This window comes from Fibroporia radiculosa, assembly GCF_000313525.1.
Source record: "Fibroporia radiculosa TFFH 294 genomic supercontigs, scaffold1045, whole genome shotgun sequence".
NCBI classification, from domain to species: Eukaryota; Fungi; Basidiomycota; class Agaricomycetes; order Polyporales; family Fibroporiaceae; genus Fibroporia; species Fibroporia radiculosa.
In genome coordinates, this window is record NW_012133256.1 from 93765 (window position 1) to 117114 (window position 23350).

Sequence of the window (23350 nt, forward strand, 5' to 3'; positions counted from 1 at the left end):
AGCCGAAGCCACCTAAGGCCTCTAAGTTCAAAACAGCCCATTCTCATCCCCGCGAACAGCAGAAGTCAGGCCAGGTCTCGCCCGCCCCTGGAACTCCACACTCGGTTGCCGAAAGATCGTCCCCAAAGCTGGCCTCTTCAAGCTCTGGGACGCCTATCTTAGTACCATCTTCCTCCTCGCTCCCTCCCAGGCAGCAGGCAGCTGTGGGCATATCCATTGCATCGACCAACATGAAACCTCAGCAGAATGGATCTCTGACTCAGATGCCCAGCATGATTGTTGAATCACCCTCTTTCCTACCACCTTGGAAAACATCGACAACCGCATCGTTACCAGCTGGACCGCTAGTGACGGTCGACTCGCCGCCCTTCCAGTCTGTAATAATTGATTCGCCTTCATTCCAACATTCTACAGTCTTCCCCGCTACGTTTTCACCTGGCGCAAGCAGTGACCGCCCGAGCGCTCCTTCAGCTGATCGCCCCCCGCTTGTCATGGCTGCCGAGGTGAAAGAGTCGAAACCGGCTGCACAGGCAAACAGTAAAAGTGCCGGAGGACGAGAGAAGAGGGTTTCGAGGTTCATGGCTGAGAGGATGTAGAGCACGAAGCAATTCGTGTACTTGTACCTTGAGAATGTTCGTATTTATCACAGTGCGCAAAATATGGGGAAGCTGGCTGGGAACACAGCTGTACTGTCAGGAGTTTCATAGAAATACGAGTTAGTGACCGCAGATCGGTCGAGTCAACGGACGAGGAAGGGGAGGCGAGCCTGAGGAGATCATATATCCGACACACCAGTGGCACATTTCAGGTTGATCGCCTCCACGCGTGGAGGGTTTGATTGGCCTCTCTGCGCGCTTCCGGCTCCGCCACCCGGTCTATCAGTACTTCAGTCTGCATGAAACTCTCCACTGGCATTGCGCTAGCAGTTCGCGTTGGCATTGCACTTATAACCTGCACATTTTTCCAACCTGACGAATATTTCCAATCCCTCGAAGTCGCTCATCACCTGGTCTTCGGCTTTGGACATCTCACTTGGGAATGGCTTTCTTCCACGCCTATCCGAAGTATAGTCTACCCAGGGCTCAATGTGCCCGTGTATTGGGTCCTGAAGGTTCTTGGCTTAGATAACACTCGATTGCTGGTGGGTGCGTACCATCCAATGTTACTTGACGCATCGTCTAAGAACCGACGACAGATTTGGGGCCCCAAGATCATACACGGAGTCTTTGCCGCTGGGACTGATATATGGCTATGTGATCTCACGAGAAAAGTGCTTGGGGAAAGATATGTTTTGACAGCAGTACGTGAATTTCTTTACAGAAACCTGGTGGTGCAGGCTTTCTGAATGTTCAGCGATCCAGCTTTTCCTGTCATTAACATCTTTCTTCCACGGCCTTTCTTTAGCTCGCTCTTTTTCCAACTCCCTGGAGACATCTCTGACTGTTATCGCTTTGAGCTACTTTCCTTGGCATCATGACGAAAATGCCTTCAAGAGGTGGGGGATACTCGAATTTTCCGGAATATTCATTCATCATTGATCCAATGCACACAGGCAGGAAATCCGTCGTATGCTTATCTTCGCCGCTCTAGCTTGTGTGATTAGGCCTACGAATGCCATTATCTGGGTGTACATGTTCGCGGCATTGCTCTGGCGCTTACCTCGTAAGCCCACATACTTGGCTTCCGTACTCGTCGACACTGTGTGTATAGGGTACGTCTATTATTTTTCGTTGAATTATCGCATTTTTGTGACGTTTCTTGACTAGCTCAGTCATACTAGGAGTCTTGGTTCTGATCGACTCCGCATACTACGGAGCTCTTACCATTACAGCCATCAATTTCCTGCGCACCAACCTCTCCTCGGTATCTCTATTCTACGGGACTAGTCCTTGGCACTACTACTTCTCACAAGCTATGCCACTTCTCTGTACCACTGCATTACCTTTTGTACTCCATGGGATGCTGCTCGCTGCTCGCGTAGGGACCGGGGCTTTGCAGACCCTTTCAGGCCTCATCGTTTGGACCATTGGCATTTACTCGCTGCTAGGGCATAAGGAATGGAGATTTATCCACCCAATACTTCCGCTCATGCACGTGTTGGCCTCGAGGTCACTCGTACCCTCAAGGAGGCATGATAAACTCAAATCCTCCTTGCCTCTAGGCCGGGTGTACCGGTTATTGCTTTTGCTCAACATCCCGGCAATAGTATATGTTATGCTGTTTCATGGTCGAGCCCAGGTTGATGTTGTACGTTATCTGGCAAATTTACGGGCGGGAGAGGTCTCGTCTATCGGCTTTCTAATGCCGTGCCACTCGACGCCATGGCAAGCTTACATGCACCGATCCGATCTGGCCGACGAGGGACGAATCTGGGCTCTAGGCTGCGAGCCTCCGTTGTCGTGCGTATGATTTTGACGTTCATAGATCCCTTCGTCTGATGGCCTACGCCGATCTAGAGGACAGGATATGCAATTCTATCAAGACCAGACCGACATCTTCTTTAATTCTCCTCCGGTATACTTGCATACCCGTTTCCCGAGAGAGGTCAATCCTTTCTTTCCGCCATCACCATTCCCTTTCACAGCGCCCGGCGCCTCCACTTCCAGCAAGGATTGGGCGCATGAGTGGCCGCAGTACCTCGTGATGTTCGGGGCGCTATTAGATGATGAGGTCCGAAGTATACTAGAATCGCGGAGATATCGTGAAGTCTGGCGAAGCGGGACTGGGTGGGAAGGCGATCAGCGAAGACGGGGAGGCGTCAAAGTATGGTCATTCCAGCCAGTGCTAGACTAGACCGCCTCGTGTCGAGATTGTTTCGTATTATGAACCGGTATACCCGAGGTGTACCGAAACGAGTATATATTCGCTGGCAGACGGGAGTAATTCATAGCACGGCGCACAGTGCTGACCCACAGATAGTTTTTATCGTTAGACCCACAGCTTCCTATTCCATTGCCGACCATGTCTGCCTGTGCCATCGCCCTCCCCATCGAACTCTGGTTATACATTTTTCGTTTGGCCACCATCTCATCCTTGACACATCGCCTCTGTGCCACTACCTATGGCCCGTTCGAAACAGCCTCACTCATCGCTCAGGATGACAAGGACGCTGTCAAGACGAAGTCCGCATTGGTCCGCGTCTGCAGGCAATGGCGTGCGCTCACCTTGGACCTTTTCTACGAGGACCTCTGGATTGGCAGCCCAGAGAGGCTGGTCCAGCTTCTAACAAACGAGGAGAGGCAGGAGATTGGAGGGCGCGGAAAATGGGTCCGTCGCGCCAACCTTCCATATACGAGTTCAACGACGGTGAGGCCCCGCCGTCTCGACGCCATCGAAATTCTTGAACAATGTCCCCGACTAGAGATTCTGGTCCGCATTGGTCCCTTCCGTCCAGACGTGGACCTCCGTTTTGAATTCCCTACCGAGTGTCCCCCATTGCCGTCTCTGAAGCGTCTTGACTGGTGGCATCTTAGCGACGCAGCTCGTTCCGGAGGTATCAACTCCCTCGGAGACGTCCTCCAAGCTGCACCCAATTTACTATACTTGTCATTGGGTGGATATGTCAGGTTCACCCATTTGACAAGATCGCTCATCAGCCTCCCCTTTTTGGAGACGCTTCGTATCTTGCGCCTGAACGTGCTGTTTGTCCAGCAAACATGCCGCTGGTCCCTGCCTGGCCTGCGCCATCTCATCATCGACACTGTGGAGGATATCAGCATACTTGAAAGTTTTTGGGAAGCCTTTGGAGCACAGTTACGTACCGTCGAATTAGGCCCGAGCCTCAGTTACTACGTCTACGACTCCCTGTCGTACATCCTCCCGGGCTGTCCGCAGCTCAAAGCCCTAAATTATCACATCCACTTTACGGCTGTCCCGTCTTCATTTCGGGACACATTCGGTTCGCTCACCACCGTCGGACTGCATGCTCATCCCAACCTCCTGCTTCCGCCCGAGAGCGTGGAGTATTGGAGACGCTTTCAAGAACATTTCGCTATGCTCAGCGGTCCAGCATTCCCAGCATTAAAGGAAGTGTTCCTCTACGGCGACTGGGATTCGGTGGTAGAAGACATTCGCTATCCGTTCTTGGTTCAACCCTTACTTAGCCGCCATTGCATTATAGAGCATAGATTGTAGAGGTCAACCCGCCTGCGTGTTTACCGCTACTTTTCGCTAGCCGTTCTGTCTGATTCATTCTGTTCGTTTTCACGGCTCTAAATACATTAGTGCTTTAGCTAGATCCTTAACCCCGTCTACACTACATCGAATAAATGAACCCGGGTATCTTGGTGCAAATACGATTATGTCGGAGAAAAAACAAAAATGTGTCATAGTCCATTGATATTGTTAAAGCCAGAGGGAATGTAAGACGTGATTGCTGTGTGTCGTAACCGCCTATGTTTGACCTTTGCCGATGGAGGCAGATGGAGCGTGATGCTCAGTCCGACGAGAGACGGACCCAGGATCCTGCTCAATCTGTCCCTGCCGCTGAACAGATATATGATGGATTGGATAAGCCACAGAGGGAGCGCCCACGATGAACGACCCTTCGAGCTGATTGAAGCTAGTGCCAGCAGGAAAGTGGCCCGTCGAGGGGCCTCTGCGGGCTGCGGGAAAGGGACGGCCGTTTGATGCGTCTGGAAAGCATTAAATCCAGGCATAAAGACGCAAATATGGAATGTACGGACTCTGGGGTGACTGTGGCGCACCCTCAACACGCCGTCTCGGAAAGTCGTCTGAGGATTGGCGATTGCGATTTGTTAGAAAAGCCGCAGTACCATTATTTGGCTCGAGACAAATGGCAGCGTGAGACGTTTGTGGGTGATTGCGGCATTGGATGCATAACCGGACACGTCCCCGAGGCGCGATGGCAGTATGGTTTGTGAAAAGTCTGTCGCACCGTTCGCACCGTACACGGGTTGTAGATGCAGACGAAAGTATCCTGTTAGGTAGATGCATTCGGCCGCCATAAGGGCTTTAGCTGGAGGGATCGGAAGAATTGGGAGGGTTGGACGGAACTTCGTCCATGGGTCCAAATATGAGATCGGATTCGGAGCTGTTCCCTGAACCGGAACTAGAGCCAGACTCTTGTAGATAGAACCGTCGTCGCGATCGCTGAGGCAGACCATGGCCTGGTATGGCCAATGGCTCTGACTGGCCGGGATACCTGGACTGCTGCTGAGCCATACACGATTGACACCGCTTGGTAGGCTTCCGGTACAATGAGAGGGAACGAAGGATCAATCTTGAAGGATGCTGGGGATAGGGTGGAATTTATAGGATTGCGTAACACTGGCCGGCCTAGTTCATTGGGCTCCCTGACAATGGTTCCCAACATCCCTGGCCTTCTTTGAGAGTGGGTGGGTGAATTAAAAAGAGTCACAATCGCTATTTCCGTACGCCACCGAAGAGGGAAGGCCAGTATTTCATGTTATCGGGAGTGGTGATAGAATCCACACCAGCAATCTGCCAAATAATCAGAGTTCCACGCAACCCTCGTGCGGCGCCATTATGCGAACGGGCCAAAAGTCTTAAAAGGGCAGGAGGTCAGTCAACCTACACCAGCGCTCCAGACACTCCCTAAGATGGTTCCGTCGGCGTTGATAGCAACTGTCGGCCATGGCCGCCACATAGCTCCCGGGAAAAGCAGTGCATGCATGCGGAATACGGCACTGCTATAAACCCTGTTACCACATAAGTTACTAAATAGTAGCGTTATACTTACCACAATAATCACAAACAGTGAGGTCCTGGGTCCACGTCCGAGAAGGATGGTTTTACGATGAGATAGTGGCAGGCTATCAGCCAATGGGCGCTGGGAACATATCACGGCGGAGGAGCTTCCATTATTACAACCCCAGTCAGGACGCACAATTGGGCGGAACAAAGGGAAAGCCATATCCAGACACAGTCAGTCAGTCAGTCAGGACAATAGTGGGCCGGACAGACAGGAATGGATCTGAAGACACGGCCATTGAGATCTGGAAGATAGGCCAGCGATGTTAGCAAGTAAGGCGTAGATTTTTCCGTTCCCCCGTTGATGCTACTCCAACCACACTGCGCTCGCCCCACGCACGAACACACTATCTCATATGTTAGTGCCTGAGGTCGCTGGCGAATACTGGCTGTATCGTGAAAGACATAAGAGTCACCGACATCTGAACTGATGCTTCGCCCATGAAAAGGACGGGGTCTAACGCATTTCCGCCGCAGATAACCGACTCAGAGACAGACAGAACCTAATATAGTGGCTCAAGCGATGCCTTCGAGTCATATGAAAATACTTCATGACGTGAGAAAATTGTCGAGAAACAAAACACATACGTATGGCATTTCCAGGGACGATGATATTTCTAAATACTCCAATCGATGGCAGAAGGTCACAAAATCAGAACGCGAGTAGAATCCGCACACAAAAGAGGAGAATGCTCCATGCAGTGGCGGGAGGTTGTACAATGCCACTGTTGAAGACACCCGTTTAAGCGAGACTGTGAAGATAAATTGCCACTCACACCATTCCCTGTACCATAAGGAGATGCTCACCAAGAGGTCGTCTATCAATTCGTGCATGCCACTGACATCGTCGAGAAAAATGAAAAGTCAATTGGTTGAGGCTAATATAACGAGAAAGATGTAACAGCAGAGCTCGAGCTGCAAGCCATCATCTATCACCGGCCGATCTTAACCCGTTGAGCTCGAGAGAGCTGAAATAAATATCAGTAAGCGCAAGCGGAGGAAGGGGTCCAAAGGGCGCACCCGTCTCCGTTTCCTGAGTCTGAAACATGACGATGAGTTGGTACATGGAATGCCATACGGTGATCTCACTCACTTGTGCTTCTTCATCTTCTTTCTGCGCTTCCTCTTTGTGCTGTCCATGTACACCTCAAACTCAGTCTCCGCCAGTTTAACCTCTTCTGCTCGCCCCTTCGCCATATCCAGTCCCAAGGTTTGAAGCGTGTCATCCCATAACAAGGATGGGCCCACTCGATTAATAACCAGAGCTCTTGCGAGCTGTCGAGCGGCATCGGCATCCTCTTCTGGGGATGCTTCAGGTGACCCCTCATAACCATCCAAAATTAACGCTTGCGACCTCGGAGCCGCTGAGCTCGTCAGAAATTGTGACGCAGATTCAAATACCGATGACACTGGATGAGAGACAAGGAGAAGTGGTCGATGCAAAGAAAAGAATTGGTGGAGCTTAAGATCATGAGGGTTTAAGGTGGGATGGACAGGAACCGCTGGCAGTGGCATGGATAGGGTGTTGATTTGTAAAGGATGTTCGTCTACAACGCTAGGTGACCCAGGCGATTGTTGTGTGGATTGGTCCCTGTGAGGAGCATCGCCGCTGGACGAGGATACGTCAACCTTCCCTTTAGTCGTAGCAGGCGCAACCTTGGGAGGTTTCGCAGAGTTGAAGTAACGACCACCGCCAGGTTTAGAGAAAACAGAGTATGCTCTGCGAGCTGCTGGTACTGACCTGAGTAGGTGGGCCAGTACAGCCATGAGTGTCGCTCACGGGTTGTACAACACGAGTGACAAGAACACAGTTTGACCAGTTCAGCGACGATAAGGCACGCACGTGCCGGCGACCCTGCGGGCACTCGATTCCGAGCACCATTACTCAGAACTTCAGCTCTTGATCAGTCGCTGAAATCTAGGCATTGTGGATACATACAGTATAGTACCTAGGATAACAAACCATAACGGATATTAATACGACATCTGCGGTAATATAGGATCACCATGAACGGTGCCCCAAATTCCAGAGGTAGCGAGAGCATCGACAGCAAGGTCCGAAACCCATATGCACATCCTACAACCAGCCATCACGAGTTTCATGTAACTGTTACAATTTGTCCTTTCCCATCTTTCAGTATGACCAGCTCACAGTCGACTTTCTCTCCCGTATCCATGCACACGACGTCTGTGGGATCAATAGGGTCAAGCTTGACTTGACGGTATTCCATGAATGAACGGCCAAGGACGACGTCAAAATGCGATTCCTCTGACAAGTATACAGCATGGATTGTTTTCGTGTGCCCGACAGTGATTGGCCATTTGCCGATACTGATGTGCCCAAATTGATCAACTCGTTGTGAAGAAGCAGACGATGAAACTTACTTTACAAGTCCACCGTAACCATAGTGTCCGGGAGCAGCATCTCCAGGGATGAATCCGTGTTGTAACGCAAATTTACGAGAAATGTATACATGGCGATACCCACTCTTGAGTAACATTCGCACTATGAAAGGCGTAGCAGATTGGGTCATCAGCAGAATTTTTTCGATAAACTTACCGTTCTTGACCGGGCCTATAGTCCCAGTAATAGTGCGCACGCCATTCTCACTGTGAAATTTCTCAAATTCTTGTTTATGTTTAGGAGTACCGTCCTGCAGTCCGTCCTGCTTCATGGAGCGTGCTTTCTTGCCAGACCCCGTGCTGGAGTTTGGGCGAGGTGAAGGGGCCGGGGATTTACGTCGGAACATATAGAACGACTTGTTTTGGTACGCTGGCGGCTGCGGGAGTGATACGTCGGGGTTACGTATATGAAGAACAGGCCATTGGTCGCTGCCCGGTATGGTAGACTTTTGTCTCCATACGAAAATAGCGTAGTCTGAATCTGTTTATTTTTGAGTGAATATGACGATATACCTGGCACTAAAGTATATACTCACCATCGTCAAGATTCCAAGTACTACCATTCCATGAATATTTGACCCAGCCCGACTTGACGGGTAGGCTATTGAATTCAACTGATGCTTTTTTGCTTAGCTTCTGAAAAAGTGTTTCTAATGTATCATCGTCTGTGGAAAGCCATAAACTCAGTTCAGAGAGGACAACCTAACACCCACTTACTGGAATGAACTATTGCAAACGACGAAACAGGTGTATGGACGTTTAGAACCGGTGGCGGACCGTCCATCATGAGTGGAACGTAAAGGACAGGCACTGTATAGGTACCTTCAAGCTGTCAATAATGAACGAAGGTGGGTGCATTAAGAGAACCCGTTATGGGCGTGGTCGGGAATTCCATGCATGTTGCAGGGATGTAACGGCGCCTCCGACTGCGAGAAGTCGGATACAGCCCGGGTCACGTGGCGCGCGACCATTTTCCAAGGCTTCTCTGGAATCTAGTCTCTGGACGCTCGCTTTCGATTGTCGACCAAGGATCGAGAAATCTCATACGTGAGGTCGTACAACATACAATGGCAGACCCAGCCTCTCGTGCCAAAGCATGGCCTCTTGCAAAGCCCGAGCTTAACGATCAGGTTTGTTTTTTGTCGCACCTCGCAGACCTCCCTCACAAGGTTCCCCGGCCAGATCCTTGACTTGGTCGAAAGGGCGTCGCAGTTCAAGCAGCTCAAGAAGGGTGCAAACGAAGGTGCGCCTTTTCTGCACCATTATTGGAGCAATCTGACGTCGGGTCTACGCCAGCCACTAAAACACTTAATCGTGGCATTTCGGAAATAATCATTCTGACTGCAGACACGGAGCCTCTGGAGATCTTGCTTCATCTTCCTCTGTTGTGCGAGGAGAAGGTAGGAAATATTCTTATTGCTTTGACACATGGAACTTCGCTCTAAGTCAATGTATACAGAACGTCTCGTATGTCTTCGTAGCATCAAAAGCGGCACTTGGCCGAGCATGTGGCGTAACGAGGCCGGTCATTGCGGCCAGTATCACCACAAACGAAAACAAGGAGCTTTCTAGCCAGATCCAAACCGTTAAGAGAGCGATTGACCAGTTGATGTATTGAGCTACTATGGGGTGGGATCCCAAGTTGACTGTACGCGTGCTTGCTGCTTTGAACCACAATAAAGATGACAGTGCCCACACATACCTCATGACATCGACAAGCCTTTATTAACCTAGTCTGACATACAACCACCGCGAAGAGCTAGACAACAAACACCAATATCCGTGAAACAATGCGAGAGGCGAGCAAGATCAGGATACAATACGAGAATCTGGACTCAGCATAGTAAGAATAGATACAACTTTTATTTGGGAATGTTTTCTCGCGCTTGCTGTCGCACTCTGCGTCTAAGGCCAAAAGTAAGTCGTGTGATATTGAAACCTGAAGATTCCCGTACTCATATGCTACTCGGTCATTTCTACATGGAAAACATTGGTGACCAGTATCAATATTGAATGAAACAAGATCGGCCTTACTTGAACATAGTGTATGCATCACTTTGCGCTGGATCATTTACATTTGGATCGTTGAGCAGCTCTTGAATTCCGAGCAGGACCTGAACGTAGGTGAATACAACTCAAAGCAGGCCACATGCCACAAGTACCTGTTTAATAGTGATTGCTGGTTTCCATGATTTCTCTTCGTCCAAAATTGACAAGCAGACAGTCCCAGAAGGATAGACATTAGGATGGAAAAGAGGTGGCGCAAATTTGCCTGCCCACATATGTTAGTGCGTGCACATCGGAACGACAATAGTCATATTACATTTGGGGGGTTTCGAAGGATAGTCTACGAGTTCCGTCAGTATAACACCCGAGTGTATGAGAAGTGTGAATAAATCATCCTACCCTCTGGAAATATCATCATGAGCTTATAAACACCACCTTCCCAGGGAGTCTGCCATCTCGTATCATTCCCCACCCTCATATCGGAAGACAAGCGCGTCAGAGTCACGTACCCCTGCTTTTCCTGGAATCCCGACCTCCCACTCCAATAGATTCATAGACCCATCTGGAGCCTTCATTGGCTTCGCGTAGAAGCCCTGTAGCAGGTTCGGTTACGCGATACTAGTCTATTCCAAGAGGATGATACGTACGAAGGGATGATCCTTCCTCCATTGCTTGCGTTCTTCAGCGAGGCGCGCCCGGCAAATTCCAGACATGATGGATTTGGTCGCTTGGAGTGAGAATGCACAGTCCAGATGCGTGGTCGGTCCTCAGAACAGCGGTGGACGAACAGGAAAGACGATCTCAGTGATCTTCAATGGACCGCGGCTTAGTCAGCAACGCGACTCCCGTGACCCGTACCACTCGCACGCGGTCGTCGATGCGAACTCAGAAACCATGAGGGCCAGTTCTATCTTACTATGTATTGACGTGCTCGCCAGCATGTCGTAACACGGTAGGTTCTGTCCGAAGACATAAGGGCAGGCTGTTCTCTCAGTGATCACTGCGTGTCTTGCCTCGACTTGTCAGCGCTCAGCATTGGCAATTTATACACTGAACAGTCCCTTCCATTCAACCACTCAACTACTCGAGACGAGATCCATAAAGTCTCGCATCATATTTTGCGCCATCTTTACACGGTCCCAGATCCTTATCATCTCGGCGCTGTGCGAATGCTGTTTCCAAAAGGTTCGCAGTTATGCTCAATTAGGCCGGTTGCGTCCACAAGCTGCCATTTTCGAGCGTCTTTCTCCCAAGCGAGGGCTAATCTTTAACTTCGATTTGTAGCTGGCGGACGAAGAATATATCGTTCCGGTATCGTTGTTACGGAACTTGATACCCACTGTCATTTCGTCAGAATGCAGCAGAATGTACGTACATGCTCCTACCGGCGTACTTAATCCCTTCTTTCTTTGTAATGCATTCTCTTTGGTGTCCACCTTTTTTGATTGTGCTAATACTCATGTTTATGAACAGTCTCCGCCGCTACTTGAGACGGTGCAGCAACCAGAAGAATACGACGATTCCACTGTTTCTACAATGTCCGAGACACGAGTCGGCAGTCCCGCACCCTCATTATATTCATTTTCTTCATCAGTAGATGAACGATTCATAGTGCGTAATATGGCTGTTCCAGTATTCATCAAGGCTGCATAAAATAAACCTACAGCTCCGTAGCGTGTACGGGCGCATCTTAAATACTCAGAACGACGCGAGTTTGCATTTCTATGACTGTGACTTTATTCTGATTATGCGGTGCACAGACGTATTTTTTGCCAGCGGTAAGACTTACTCGACTATCGTCGCCGCTAATACCTACTATCTTTTTCAGGACAACGAAGAGCACAGACGACTTGATTTACAGCATCATCAATATACGATGAGCCTTGGTGGCTTGTATCCAGCGGCGATGCTTGTGCGGAGAGCTCTTCGATCACGTCCATACAGGAGACCTGCAATTTTAGACGTTGGAACCGGAAGCGGGAGTTGGCGAGTGACGTTTCCCAAGGAAGAGTTAACTTGATCCTAGAATCATTGCAGGGCTATAGACATGGCCAAGGAATTTCCGCATTGCGACGTCGTAGGGGTCGATCTTGTCCCTCCTCGAATTGACGGGTAAGCCTTTAGTGACTGAGTGGCTGACCTTGTAATGATTTTACGGTTCACGGTTACAGAGAACTACCCGCGAACTGCCGGTAAGGAGATTCATGCAATCTCGTGGACAGAGCTTGAGTCTGACTGACTCATAGCTTCGAGATAGATGACGTAAGTGGATTTTGAATTAGTCGTGGTCAATTCAACGACACTATACATAGGCGAACCTTGGGTTTTCACACTACCAAGATTCCTTCGATGTTGTACATGCGCGGGCTGTTTCTGCAGGGGTACGCTATTGCTATTGTGTCTCATTGGTTGGACCAAAATGAGACGCGGATTTTCTAGATACGAGATTTTCCTCAGCTGCTCGAAGAGTTAGCGAGATCTCTCCGTCCAGGAGGTGTTATATTACTAGGTGATGGTGAACAACAACTCTATGACGAACACAAAAGACCGATGCCCCTTGGCGACCCCGATTCCCCCGAATTTTCATGGATCCACAAAGTTTTTTTTACTTCTTACAACGCGATGAAAAATCGCGGAGGGAGTATCGACTCTCCGTGCATGAACCCCACATGGTTGAGGGCGATCGATAGCCTTATGGATGTTGGATGGCACAAGATCTTCGTTCCCATGGGTCCATGGCGATATGGTATATTGTCTCCTATTTGTGACTATTCAAAATGATCTTCACTATATATGCAGATGACGAGAGGGAAAAAACGATATCCGAGCTCTGTCGCGAGAATTGTTTACGTTATATCTCGGGACTGACTCCGTTATTGCTGAGGTAAGTCTGGTTTTTCACACATCAGGTGCCAGAGCTGCTGATTACCATTGTAACAGTGAGGGTTACCTGCCGGAGTACGTCGACAAAATGTGTCGTGAGGCTTCTACAGAATTGCGAGAGCTTCGCACACACATTTACACTCGGTGGAATTTTGCGTGGGCTGTCAAGAGGCCACCCGCAGACGTGCCAATAGTACAGATTGCGTAAAAGCCCTGCCCTCTCGCATTTCCTATTTTTATTGTGAGTATTATCATAGCAGGAAAGTCTGGTGTTGAACAAGAGTGTAGTGATTCCTTCTATACTGGTCACTACCCGCTTCGGATCTGCCAGCAAACATATGAGATGCTTTGCTATCTCAAATTTGTAGTATCTTGGCTTCGTAGAATCTTGATATGTATTTTAGTGCGTCGCTGCTGTGATGTAAACATTAGATGTAGAAAGTATGTGAGATAGAGTATCGTTTACCATCATATTCCATTGCGCCCGCGACCTGAAAGTATGTACTTAGTACTCACCAACTTGAAGGTTGCGATTGAAACAACCAGCCTGATCTGGCGCCCGCGGCGCGATCGACAAGTGCCACATCGGCACGTGGTTGCATGAAGGTGCGACGCGTCTGGCCGCGTCAGCTTTCCGTCCTAAGACCATCCCTTTCGACTCAACTACAATGAACGTCTTCGCTAGCCGATTCTCTGCGACAGGATATGCATCAGAACTTCGAAAAGCTAGGGAAATTTCTGGTGATGAGGATGTCTCCGACGTGATGTGGGGTTCTGAAGGATTTGGGAACCTGGCTAAGGAAATCCCTACATTTGCGATTCCTTCAGTCCCCGATGTGGGTGACGCACTTTCGAAAACTATAACCTGTTTTACATATCCTCTCGCCCTTATAGCCAGCTGCATTTCTACGCTTACACACTGATGACCATGCGGACCCGTCTTGCAGAATCAAAATTAAACATGGAACAACGACATTGGCTTTCAGATATAAGGGCGGCGTTATAGTTGCTGTAGATTCCCGAGCCACTGCGGGGAGTTATGTTGGTATGTGAGTCTCGTTATCCAATATGCATAGGTCTTGACTGTTGTGAATAGCGTCAGGAACGGTGAAGAAAGTCATTGAAATCAATCCTTACTTGCTTGGAACTATGGCTGGCGGTGCTGGTAAATATAATACTTTATAGGAGTGAACTATGTGGTTCTGAAAAGGTACAGCTGATTGCCAGTACTGGGAAACCTTCCTTGGCATTGAATGCCGCCTACACGAATTGCGCAATCGTGAACGCATATCAGTAGCTGCCGCGAGCAAGTTCCTTAGCAATCTTGTATACAGCTATAAGGGAATGGGGCTCAGCATGGTAATTGCGTATATGCATTGGATCATGATCACTGCTAACATATCTACAACAGGGGACCATGATCTGCGGTTGGGATAAGACAGTGCGTATTTTATTTAGGAACTCTTTGGGCCATATTATATCCTAAAGTCATACAGGGACCAACTATTTTCTACGTTGACTCAGATGGCACACGCCTGAAGGGCGACTTATTCTCAGTTGGATCAGGCAGCACCTTCGCTTATGGCGTGCTTGATCAAGGCTATCACTGGGACTTGACAGACGAGGAGGCACTGGAGCTTGGTCGACGAAGCATCTATGCTGCGGGTCATCGTGATGCGTTCTCCGGGAACACCATCAACCTCTACCACGTCCAAGAAGACGGATGGAAATTCATCGGTACGCTTCTGCAGCTTATTTACAAGGGGGTACCACTGATACATGGAGCGTGCGTGCAGGCAACTACGATGTTTCAGAGATGCACTATAATGGTCCGGGAGGGAAGGGGGGTTACGGTTATGACATACGGGTTGAGGGCCGAACTTCTGCCAATCCCCCATCATGAAGGGATGAATGTAGTTCACGTGTTACCTTATGAACAATACATATGTAAGACCTACGAGCCAGTAAATGCAAATTATTCCGGCGAAGATACATGTTTTCAGGCCAAGGGACATTTGATGTCCACTGGCACTATATCCAATTCTGCTTCATTTATTGAACCGTGACCTACATGCGATTGTCCGAGTATTGACCTCTCCATTGCCACTCGTTCTGACTGGACTACCTCCGCAGGTGGATGCTTGAGCGAGCACTCAAAAAGAATGAAACGCCTACTCTCCTTCAAGCCTCATCCCCTAGCAAAATCGGTACCTGCTGCGCTTATAAACACGTCCTCTACGGCGCCACACACGACCAGTTTGCAGCCCAAATATGTTCTACCACCTCTGCCTCACCCCTGCCCCTACGAACATATCGCCGTATTAGCAACCTCTGGGGGACTCCTGCTCAGGCCTCATTTCCAAAGCGAAGTTGATCCAGAGTCATATGTCCGGATCGCGTGGGGTAAGGCGGGCGATGTAGAAGAAGTACTTTACAGCGAAGACATTGACGGCGTTGATTGGTCGGAGAGTGTTGTGGTATACGGTGTAGTCGGCATACTGTCTCTATTCTCTGGTATTTGAGCTTCACTGGTCAAATGCGTTCCAATTTGCCATTAAATGTTCTAACCTCAGCGTCCTATTTACTACTGGTCACCTCACGATCCGAAGTCGGACATTGTGCGTCTTATTTTTATACAGGCCAGGATTCTACACTGATGAGATACCAGTGTTCGATCCCAGGCAAATTGTATACAATGTGAAGGGAGTTACAGCTATTCCACTTGTAGAGGCTCGTGCTCGTGCAGCCTTGGCCACCATCAGCGCGCGCAACGCTGCTGATCACCGCTCGTCCTTGCTTCCGCCTTCACGGCCTGATACTCCACCTCCTCCCGAGGATGGTCAGAGAAGCGCCATTTTCTCAGCCGGTTCAGGCTTTAGTGAGGGAGTTACCTCTCCTCACGTCAGATTCGTAATGGAGCCCCAAGTGAAGGTCATGACGCCGCAAACTACCCAGGATTTTGAGACACAAGATGAAGGTAGTCCACCTTCGCCTTCTTCCTCTGTTGCGTCTACGCCTTCTTCTGAGTATTCACTCAATACCGATAATGTTGTGAAAACTCTGACAGAACGCCTCTCATTCTGGAGCAGGCTGTCGAAACGCTCGTTGACAGCTGTATCAAATGCCAATGAGCTGCCAATTTCCGAGACTCCGCCTGTATTGGATCCAGGACAGCAGCGAGTGTCGCTAGACTCGCTCATTGATGAAAATAAACAAGGACCGGGGCAAGTCATTAATTCGATCCTGGCGACATCCGCGCCTCCCCCTCCAACCACGGAAGAGAAACATTCGGAACTTGAGGACAAGATTCTCCGTGAATGTGTCAGGGAGTTCACACGGGGTGGCATGTACTTTGCGTATGCTTTTGGTGTGTTGCTCTTTGCCGAGATTCGCGGTGCGCAGACTCTGAAATTTTGCAGACATTACGAGATCATTGCAGCACAAACACGAGATCCTTGCAAAAACTAAGCTTCAAAGCACTCTCCTTGCTGATCTGGATGTGCTCGATGAGCAAAAGCAGCTTAGTCCAGTTGGCGACAAGATCGATGTCCTAGCAGAGCCCTCTCCGACCCTTCCGCTATGGCGAAGAGTTGATCGCCAGTTCTGGTGGAATGAATGGCTCTCTAAGCCTTTTATTGATGCAGGAGTAAGCTTTTCACAGCATTTAGTTGAGTGGCGATTCAATTCTCTGTTGCCTAGGTGCATTCCTATGTACTGCCCATCATGCAAGGTTTCTATCAGATTGCGTCCTTCAATATCCCACGAGAAGCGGTGGCATCAGAGCAGGGTGATTTCGCAACGGTAGATTATATTCTCGTATCAAGGAGATCTCGTGACCGTGCAGGCCTACGTTACCAACGTCGGGGGATTGACGAAGATGCCAACGTTGCGAACTTTGTCGAGACAGAAACTATCATGCGAGTGGAAGTAAGATGCGGAGATGATTTTCTTCAGGTTCACCGTTCACGATCGAACTTCACAGCGGGAAGGCTTCCTGAATGTCTTCGGCCACGTCCAGATACGCGGGTCTAGTAGGCTTCCTTCCAGCTATGAGATCACGGCGCTCACCATTGCATGCATCAGTCCCTTTATATTGGAAGCAAGAGGGCTACAGCCTCAAGCCCGCTCCGCAGCTTGCGCCAGATAGAACTCATACACAGAATTTTGACGCGATACAGCGTCACTTTAAGAAAACTCTCCCGCGATATGGACCACACGTATGCTCACTTGCTACCTAGAAGACTAGAACCTACTCATGCATAATAGACTGTCGTCAATCTTACAGAACAACACGGAAAGGAATCACAAGTTACTCATGCATATAGCGAATTTGTGAATGAGTTAAACGACAAAAATGTTCAGTTCGTGCATGCTCAACTACTGTTTGAACTCTGTTAATTATCACAATGTCAGCTATATCGCATACGATTTTCATTCAGAGACCAAAGGCATGAAGTGAGTCTTTGTTCTGTTTCAGTTGCGCGCATGCTTACACTCAGGCAGGTACGAGAATATATCCAAATTGATCAATCAGCTAGAGCGTACGTTTGAGAACCAAGGGTATAGTTTCATTCTTCATATCCGCCGCCTGGCATTAAGAACTACTTAACAGCTATTTCTGGGTATCTAATGGTAGCCTTATGTCCCAACAGAAGGGTGTCTTTCGTGTAAATTGCATAGATTGTCTGGACAGAACAAATGTTGTAGAAGTACGTGGATCTAGTTATTTGAATGATGCTCATCTCACACAGCCCTTTCCAGTCGGCCTTTGCGCGACATGTGCTTAATAGACAACTGGGTGCTGTAGCCTTACTTGATACTTCTGGAGCTATACAGCGGACAGAGACTGACGTCGTGTTTAATGATGGTACGTTAAATGGGTATAGCTGGTCCAAAGCTGATCGTGCTCTTAGTGTGGGCCAACAACGGAGATGCCATCAGTCGCGAATAGTGAGCATGTCTAATACCTCTTGGCACATGCGGATCTTCACAAGCTTCTCAGCGCTGGCACATCCGCTCTCAAGGTACTATTCCAGTTAGCATGCGAAGCTAATCCTTCGTTGAACTCGCCCCTAGGGCGACTTCACCCGGACGGGCAAACGGGACCTTACAGGCATGCTCAATGACGGCGTTAATTCTTTGGCAAGGTACGCTGTCACGGAATGAATTGAATGTGTAACGTCTCTAAAGATATATCAGAATGTATTCTTCGACATTTGCGGACTGGTTCAGTCAGGCTGTCATTGACTACATACTTGGGAACAGAACCATCTCTGTATTCTCGGAATTCCTCAACAGACTACAGTCCACTGACCCTCGAGATCTAATCCGCATCTCCAAAATTAGAGCCGATGCTATTGCAACGTGTGTATCTCGTGTATTGCCAGATGGTGAACGCCTGTTATCAGGTTGGACGTTGTTCTCACCCGCCGAGCTGAACACGAGGGTGGGCGACAAATTCGAGGAGAAGGTACTATTGTTGGTGAGCGTCCAGTCGATGTATAAACAAGAACGGAGCGCCCTAATGAATTTACAGACGGCGAAAGCCATCTATGTCATAGTGCGTCCGTGTGTTGATGGTTTGCCCCGTGTTTTCTGAACGCCATATAGAGCTATGACTACACACTAGAGAAGGTCAAGATATATACACGTGTACCACTCAAAGATATCACGGGAGTTATGAAAGGTTCCTGTATTTTCCACCCTAAAGCCCAAAATACTGATGCGTCCCGCATCTCAAGGCGCCTATATACTATCACCCTTAGAGGAGGGCAGCCGCGACCCCGCGCAGAATGCAGGATTTGTATTGGTGTGGCGAAACGTGGGCCAGGACACACGCGTCACAAGTTATTCCATCCGAAACAGCCTTGACTTTTCCTCGCCTCCCCCATCGCCACGACAAATGATACCAGAGCCGCCTGCGCAAAGGCGTGCGACTGTACCGAGCTCAATGCGCAGAAACACGCTGTTGTCCGGTTTGCTCTCCCGAGCAGCAGCCCCAGCCGAGGAAATGGACAAGACATTCGCAGCATTCAAGGCATTGCCCATTGATCCCATGCGTTCGCGACGAGACACAGGCAGTTTCATCGAACCTGCGGATGAACTCGCGGGTGCAACGAACTGCAGAGAGGCTGTGGACATGATTGTGAACACGATTCAACAAGCGTGTTGTGATGCAGGCACTATCGATGGCAGTATAGTTAACGAGGAAGATATTGTCAGGTCAGTCTCTCCGGTGCCATGGATTTCATTGATATTGACACCAGTGCGTCTGTGCTAGCTTGGCCGAGGCGCAGCGCATGACTAGTGTCTACGCCAAGATGGAATATGGAGTAAAGAGGTTGCTCTGGCTAGGCGGTTGACCAATCGCGCCATAGTGCTGCGTACACAAGGATGTGAAGGGAAACGTGCATGAACAGCGTGGTTTGGTTCTTAAATAAACGTGTAGTTATTTATTCCCACATTACCTTTTGAAGGATACCCTATTTCTTGTATGGGATGTGAACTTATCGAAAGGATGATCAGGACTAGGGTATCCAAATCTAATTTAGGATCATATCAATTCTCGGCGATCGACCGCGACGGGTCGATGCTCATGCGGCCTTTGTGAGCGACTAGGTTCTTCCTTCCTCTCCGCAGACCCTTTCCTCCGCTGTGGCTCCGAGTCGACGCTGGTGACCGCTGTGCATTGTTGGTCAAGCATCGTGCAACTACTTTGACCACTTGAGCTATCCCCAGCTCAGGCATTTCATTTGCCCCACTGCAAGACAGGCCTTTGGCTGGAGCCAAACGAGCTAATATCGCACCTTTTTCTCGAGGAAACGGGGCCCTTGTACAGGCGTAGGGTGACATCGTTCCCAGGAAACTCGTGCTGTGCATGCCTCTACGGTCGCACGCCAGCCTTCAAATTGACCAGTAATTCTCGCGCAACTCTCGCTTCCCGCCTTTTGCTGTACATCATTCTAGTCTTTCATTTATGGCGACCTCACACTCTTTATCCTCTCCTTCGCGTCCTGTGACTCAGCTGCCCTTCTCACCGACTCCCCGCAATGCCACTCGCACACCTGGTACGCCGACCAGGGCTCACAGCGGGAGCGTCTCCAGCACATCCCCAAGCCGTTCTGGTTCATTAGCATCGCGCCCTCCGCCGAACATGAGTCACATAGGCGAGTCTGTTCTACCTCAGTCTATGTCTCTTCCACCTTTCCAGCCGACCACGACGTACACTCTAACGCATGCTACTGGCGTCTTGCCATCAGCATCCTTCTTCCATCCAACTCGCCCGAGCTACCCACCACCTCCACCCTCCTTGTCGCACACGCGACGGTCCAGTGTGGCATCTATCGTGACGTCCGACGCACCGGCATCCGACCCTCTGCGTCTCACCACACTCTCAGAGAATCACTCACACGGTTCGGACGGTTCTGACAGCTTCGGGAATTCTACGGACGATGCAAAAGAGGAGCCTTCACTTGACCATTCTGTGAAGTCGCCAACCGTCAAACCTAGCAGAGAGCCATTGCTCCCCATTGGTCCTGGGTCGCGGCAGGCCCGTCGCCCCTCTGTTGTTATACAGACGGCGACGCCTTATGGCACCCATGACGGGGGCGTCAGTCCTACTGCGCGATTGCGCGGTAGCTTTGAGAAGCTGTTTAAGCGGTCACCGGTAGCCACGAGCCCGACTCGTGCAATCTCTATCAAGACTCAGCCTCACTCTTCTTTGGGCGAGACAGCCCCCAGATCGCTAGCAGGTGTGCCACGGATGACGTTCGAAATGAGCGAGGAGCCGCAACGCAAATGCAGTCCGTCGCCTCATCCTTCGCCATCGTCCAGTACCACGTCTCTCACGTTCATCGCCACCCCGCCTCCTGGGAACAAGCCTCCACGCGCTTTCATGCCCGTGGTCGACGCTAGGACGGGCAAGCCCATGCACAATTGGCAATTGTACCCATCAAGAAACAGGTTCTTCTTCGGCGGCCGCATCCTCATTGGGGGCGACGAGCCGTGGGCATTTGTGGCGTCGCTGGTGGTTGTTTTAGGAATTACGGGAGTGTGGTTCGGGACGACCTGCGTGTGGTGGTGGAAGCATGAGAGTCCGGTGGTTGCAGCGGTGGGCGCGTATATGTGCCTGCTGACGATATCCAGCATGTTCGCTACGGTGCGTAGAAATTCACGTCGTCATGGCGACCGGCACAGCTAATTGTCCGTGGTTGTCGTTGCGATTGCATGGGCAGGCATTCCGAGATCCAGGTATCCTGCCAAAGGATTTGGATCGTCATCCGCCGCGCGAATCAGGCGGTGACCAGGCTCCTCTGCCGCGGGACCTTCGAGTGCGTGCGGGAACGTGAGTTATTGGGAAACATGCTTGGGGGTCGATCTGACATTACCTGATACAGTGTACGCACGAAGTTCTGCGCGACTTGTAGAGTGTACCGGCCGCCACGATCTAGCCATTGCAAGATGGTACGTCTATTATAGGCTGTGTTTGATGGCATAGCGTGAACTCAATGCGTATTAATCATGCAGTGCGACAACTGCGTCGATGTATGTGATCATCACTGCCAGTGGGTAAACAACTGTATTGGCAGGCGAAACTACACGACCTTTTTTACCTTTTTGTTCTCGGCTGTGAGTGTCTAGGATTTTGAGTTTTACTTGGTCACTGGATGTCTCGTTGATTGACTGTCTCTGCCCAGGTGACGACGTTGATTTTGGTGATATGCACTTCTGCGATCCATCTCTACCTCCTCACTCGACCACCCTTTCGCCTCGACTTTCAGCATGCATTGCAGACATCACAAGGGTCGGGTAGCGCGGCTGCGTTTGTGATGTCGATACTGGTGATCTGGCCTGTTATGGCCCTGTTACTGTATCATGCAAGGGTGAGTATTGCTGATTCCTGAAGGCGGTGGTGGACGATGCTGATTCGTATGCTAGCTGCTTCTGCTGAACGTGACGACGATAGAGCAGGTGAGTGTGGTTGCTGGCTGGGGTGCAGGGCTCGGACTGACCGTGCGCAGATTCGCAATCAAGCGCACAAGTCGCTTGTGGCAGGCCCTCCGCCGCCAAACCCGTTTTCGCATGGGTCTTGGCGGCGTAATCTAGTATACGTATTGTGTCGGCCGGGAGGGTTCTCTTGGATGGACGCGACGGCTATTGCGACGGAGGACAGACGAGATGTGAATCCCGGGCTGCTGAGGGATGCAGAGGACGGGTGGATGGAGGAGGGCAGGGTGGGGCGAAAAGCAGAGTGAGGCGGGGGTCGGTGTCGGTGGATGTTTAGTATATTAGGGTCATTGTATTATTGCTGGACCAGCGTGTGGGTACGGGAGTCTGGCGGGGAGAGAGGATGTATTATAGTTATTTCGGCTCGTATTTTTATGGAGACGATGGGCGGGCGGGGAAGCCAATCTGGTGCCTTGGGAGGGTCTCGCTGGGAGGATGCGGGGACGCCTCCGAGATTCCGGGCGATGCGGCGATAAACGCGAGATGGGTGCGATCAGGGGACCGCCGCATGTTCTGGTGGGGGAATAATTCGGGACGAGGGGGCGAACAGAAATTCGGGGATGCGTGCGGCGGGCTGTGCGTTTCTGATGCCGTCCGATGGGTGAATTTCTGGAGACGGAGACTGGGAGGGCGTGTGTGTGTTGTGTACGTACAGCCAGCAGCCAGCAGCCTGGTGGCCCGTGCGAGGCGGGGTCGGAATCGGGGCGGGCGGGGCTGCTGACCAAGATCAGAGCATGGGATCGCACGATGGGATCGATGGCGGCCAGCGCCCCTGGCATCGGCGGGGATCTGCGCGTCTGAGACCGGGCCTGGGACCGCGAGGCTGTGTGCAGAAGCGGTCGGCGACCGCGGCGGAGTCTGGCAGCGGCACAAGAGATCCCTCGTTCGGGCGATGACGTGGGGGGCGGGCGAGCGAGCGGGGGTCACGTGGGCCGCGGAGCTTGAAAGGCGAGGTTGAGCTTGAAGCGGACGCTGCCAGGGCGAGCTCGGCATCCGGGACGTCGCCCTGTTGTTGTCCTCGTTCGTCCCCATTGCCGCCGTCGCCGCCGCCGCCGCCGCCGCCAGAGCCAGCGACGACCCACGCCGAGACAGTGCCCACGACACGCGCCGCGAGCAGAATCCGCGGCCGGACAGCGCCAGCCCAGCAGCCAGCACAAGCACAAGCCGGCGACCGCTCAGACGGACGGCAGTCAGGCAATCATTCTTTATAATCCGGGACGCAGGCAGAATGGACCCCAATCGCCCGAATCCTCCGTCCACGCCGGCCACAGCCTCGCTCGCGACTGTCGACGGCGCTGGCACTGGCGATTCCTCCAGA

At 50.7% G+C, this 23350-nt stretch overlaps 11 protein-coding genes across 11 annotated transcripts; 8 read left to right on the forward strand and 3 right to left on the reverse strand.

The window, feature by feature from the left end:
• Positions 1–230: 230 nt before the first annotated feature.
• FIBRA_02038 (uncharacterized protein) lies at positions 231–596 on the forward strand (the record flags this gene model as incomplete). Its single annotated transcript, XM_012323883.1, has 1 exon — positions 231–596. The coding sequence occupies one exon, from the start codon at positions 231–233 to the stop codon at positions 594–596; it is 366 nt and encodes a 121-aa protein (XP_012179273.1).
• Positions 597–895: 299 nt separating this feature from the next.
• Positions 896–2793, forward strand: FIBRA_02039 (uncharacterized protein; the record flags this gene model as incomplete). The annotated part of the gene is made up of 6 exons (XM_012323884.1): positions 896–1141; positions 1196–1300; positions 1362–1495; positions 1553–1711; positions 1767–2399; positions 2457–2793. The coding sequence occupies 6 exons, from the start codon at positions 896–898 to the stop codon at positions 2791–2793; spliced, it is 1614 nt and encodes a 537-aa protein (XP_012179274.1).
• A 168-nt stretch (positions 2794–2961) lies between these two features.
• FIBRA_02040 (uncharacterized protein) lies at positions 2962–4134 on the forward strand (the record flags this gene model as incomplete). Its single annotated transcript, XM_012323885.1, has 1 exon — positions 2962–4134. The coding sequence occupies one exon, from the start codon at positions 2962–2964 to the stop codon at positions 4132–4134; it is 1173 nt and encodes a 390-aa protein (XP_012179275.1).
• A 2531-nt stretch (positions 4135–6665) lies between these two features.
• Positions 6666–7500, reverse strand: FIBRA_02041 (uncharacterized protein; the record flags this gene model as incomplete). Its single annotated transcript, XM_012323886.1, has 3 exons — positions 6666–6701; positions 6754–6772; positions 6827–7500. 3 exons carry the CDS (start codon positions 7498–7500, stop codon positions 6666–6668), a joined length of 729 nt encoding a protein of 242 aa, XP_012179276.1.
• Positions 7501–7832: 332 nt separating this feature from the next.
• On the reverse strand, positions 7833–8920 carry FIBRA_02042 (uncharacterized protein; the record flags this gene model as incomplete). The annotated part of the gene is made up of 5 exons (XM_012323887.1): positions 7833–8064; positions 8119–8239; positions 8294–8617; positions 8673–8801; positions 8854–8920. 5 exons carry the CDS (start codon positions 8918–8920, stop codon positions 7833–7835), a joined length of 873 nt encoding a protein of 290 aa, XP_012179277.1.
• A 283-nt stretch (positions 8921–9203) lies between these two features.
• FIBRA_02043 (uncharacterized protein) lies at positions 9204–9581 on the forward strand (the record flags this gene model as incomplete). The annotated part of the gene is made up of 3 exons (XM_012323888.1): positions 9204–9266; positions 9319–9379; positions 9433–9581. The coding sequence occupies 3 exons, from the start codon at positions 9204–9206 to the stop codon at positions 9579–9581; spliced, it is 273 nt and encodes a 90-aa protein (XP_012179278.1).
• A 585-nt stretch (positions 9582–10166) lies between these two features.
• Positions 10167–10856, reverse strand: FIBRA_02044 (uncharacterized protein; the record flags this gene model as incomplete). The annotated part of the gene is made up of 6 exons (XM_012323889.1): positions 10167–10250; positions 10299–10408; positions 10460–10483; positions 10543–10591; positions 10653–10736; positions 10791–10856. 6 exons carry the CDS (start codon positions 10854–10856, stop codon positions 10167–10169), a joined length of 417 nt encoding a protein of 138 aa, XP_012179279.1.
• A 1334-nt stretch (positions 10857–12190) lies between these two features.
• FIBRA_02045 (uncharacterized protein) lies at positions 12191–13234 on the forward strand (the record flags this gene model as incomplete). Its single annotated transcript, XM_012323890.1, has 7 exons — positions 12191–12255; positions 12315–12335; positions 12390–12405; positions 12456–12524; positions 12583–12889; positions 12943–13027; positions 13084–13234. The coding sequence occupies 7 exons, from the start codon at positions 12191–12193 to the stop codon at positions 13232–13234; spliced, it is 714 nt and encodes a 237-aa protein (XP_012179280.1).
• A 460-nt stretch (positions 13235–13694) lies between these two features.
• Positions 13695–14929, forward strand: FIBRA_02046 (uncharacterized protein; the record flags this gene model as incomplete). The annotated part of the gene is made up of 7 exons (XM_012323891.1): positions 13695–13862; positions 13921–14071; positions 14123–14191; positions 14243–14385; positions 14438–14467; positions 14523–14763; positions 14823–14929. 7 exons carry the CDS (start codon positions 13695–13697, stop codon positions 14927–14929), a joined length of 909 nt encoding a protein of 302 aa, XP_012179281.1.
• Positions 14930–15188: 259 nt separating this feature from the next.
• Positions 15189–19388, forward strand: FIBRA_02047 (uncharacterized protein; the record flags this gene model as incomplete). Its single annotated transcript, XM_012323892.1, has 20 exons — positions 15189–15540; positions 15600–15644; positions 15695–16393; positions 16446–16672; positions 16726–16953; positions 17009–17057; positions 17110–17243; positions 17293–17387; positions 17440–17481; positions 17530–17586; positions 17639–17735; positions 17788–17893; positions 17940–17976; positions 18029–18050; positions 18103–18173; positions 18226–18508; positions 18563–18586; positions 18637–18712; positions 18768–19248; positions 19307–19388. The coding sequence occupies 20 exons, from the start codon at positions 15189–15191 to the stop codon at positions 19386–19388; spliced, it is 3207 nt and encodes a 1068-aa protein (XP_012179282.1).
• A 614-nt stretch (positions 19389–20002) lies between these two features.
• Positions 20003–22280, forward strand: FIBRA_02048 (uncharacterized protein; the record flags this gene model as incomplete). The annotated part of the gene is made up of 7 exons (XM_012323893.1): positions 20003–21184; positions 21261–21370; positions 21423–21489; positions 21553–21570; positions 21723–21908; positions 21964–21996; positions 22047–22280. 7 exons carry the CDS (start codon positions 20003–20005, stop codon positions 22278–22280), a joined length of 1830 nt encoding a protein of 609 aa, XP_012179283.1.
• Positions 22281–23350: the final 1070 nt, after the last annotated feature.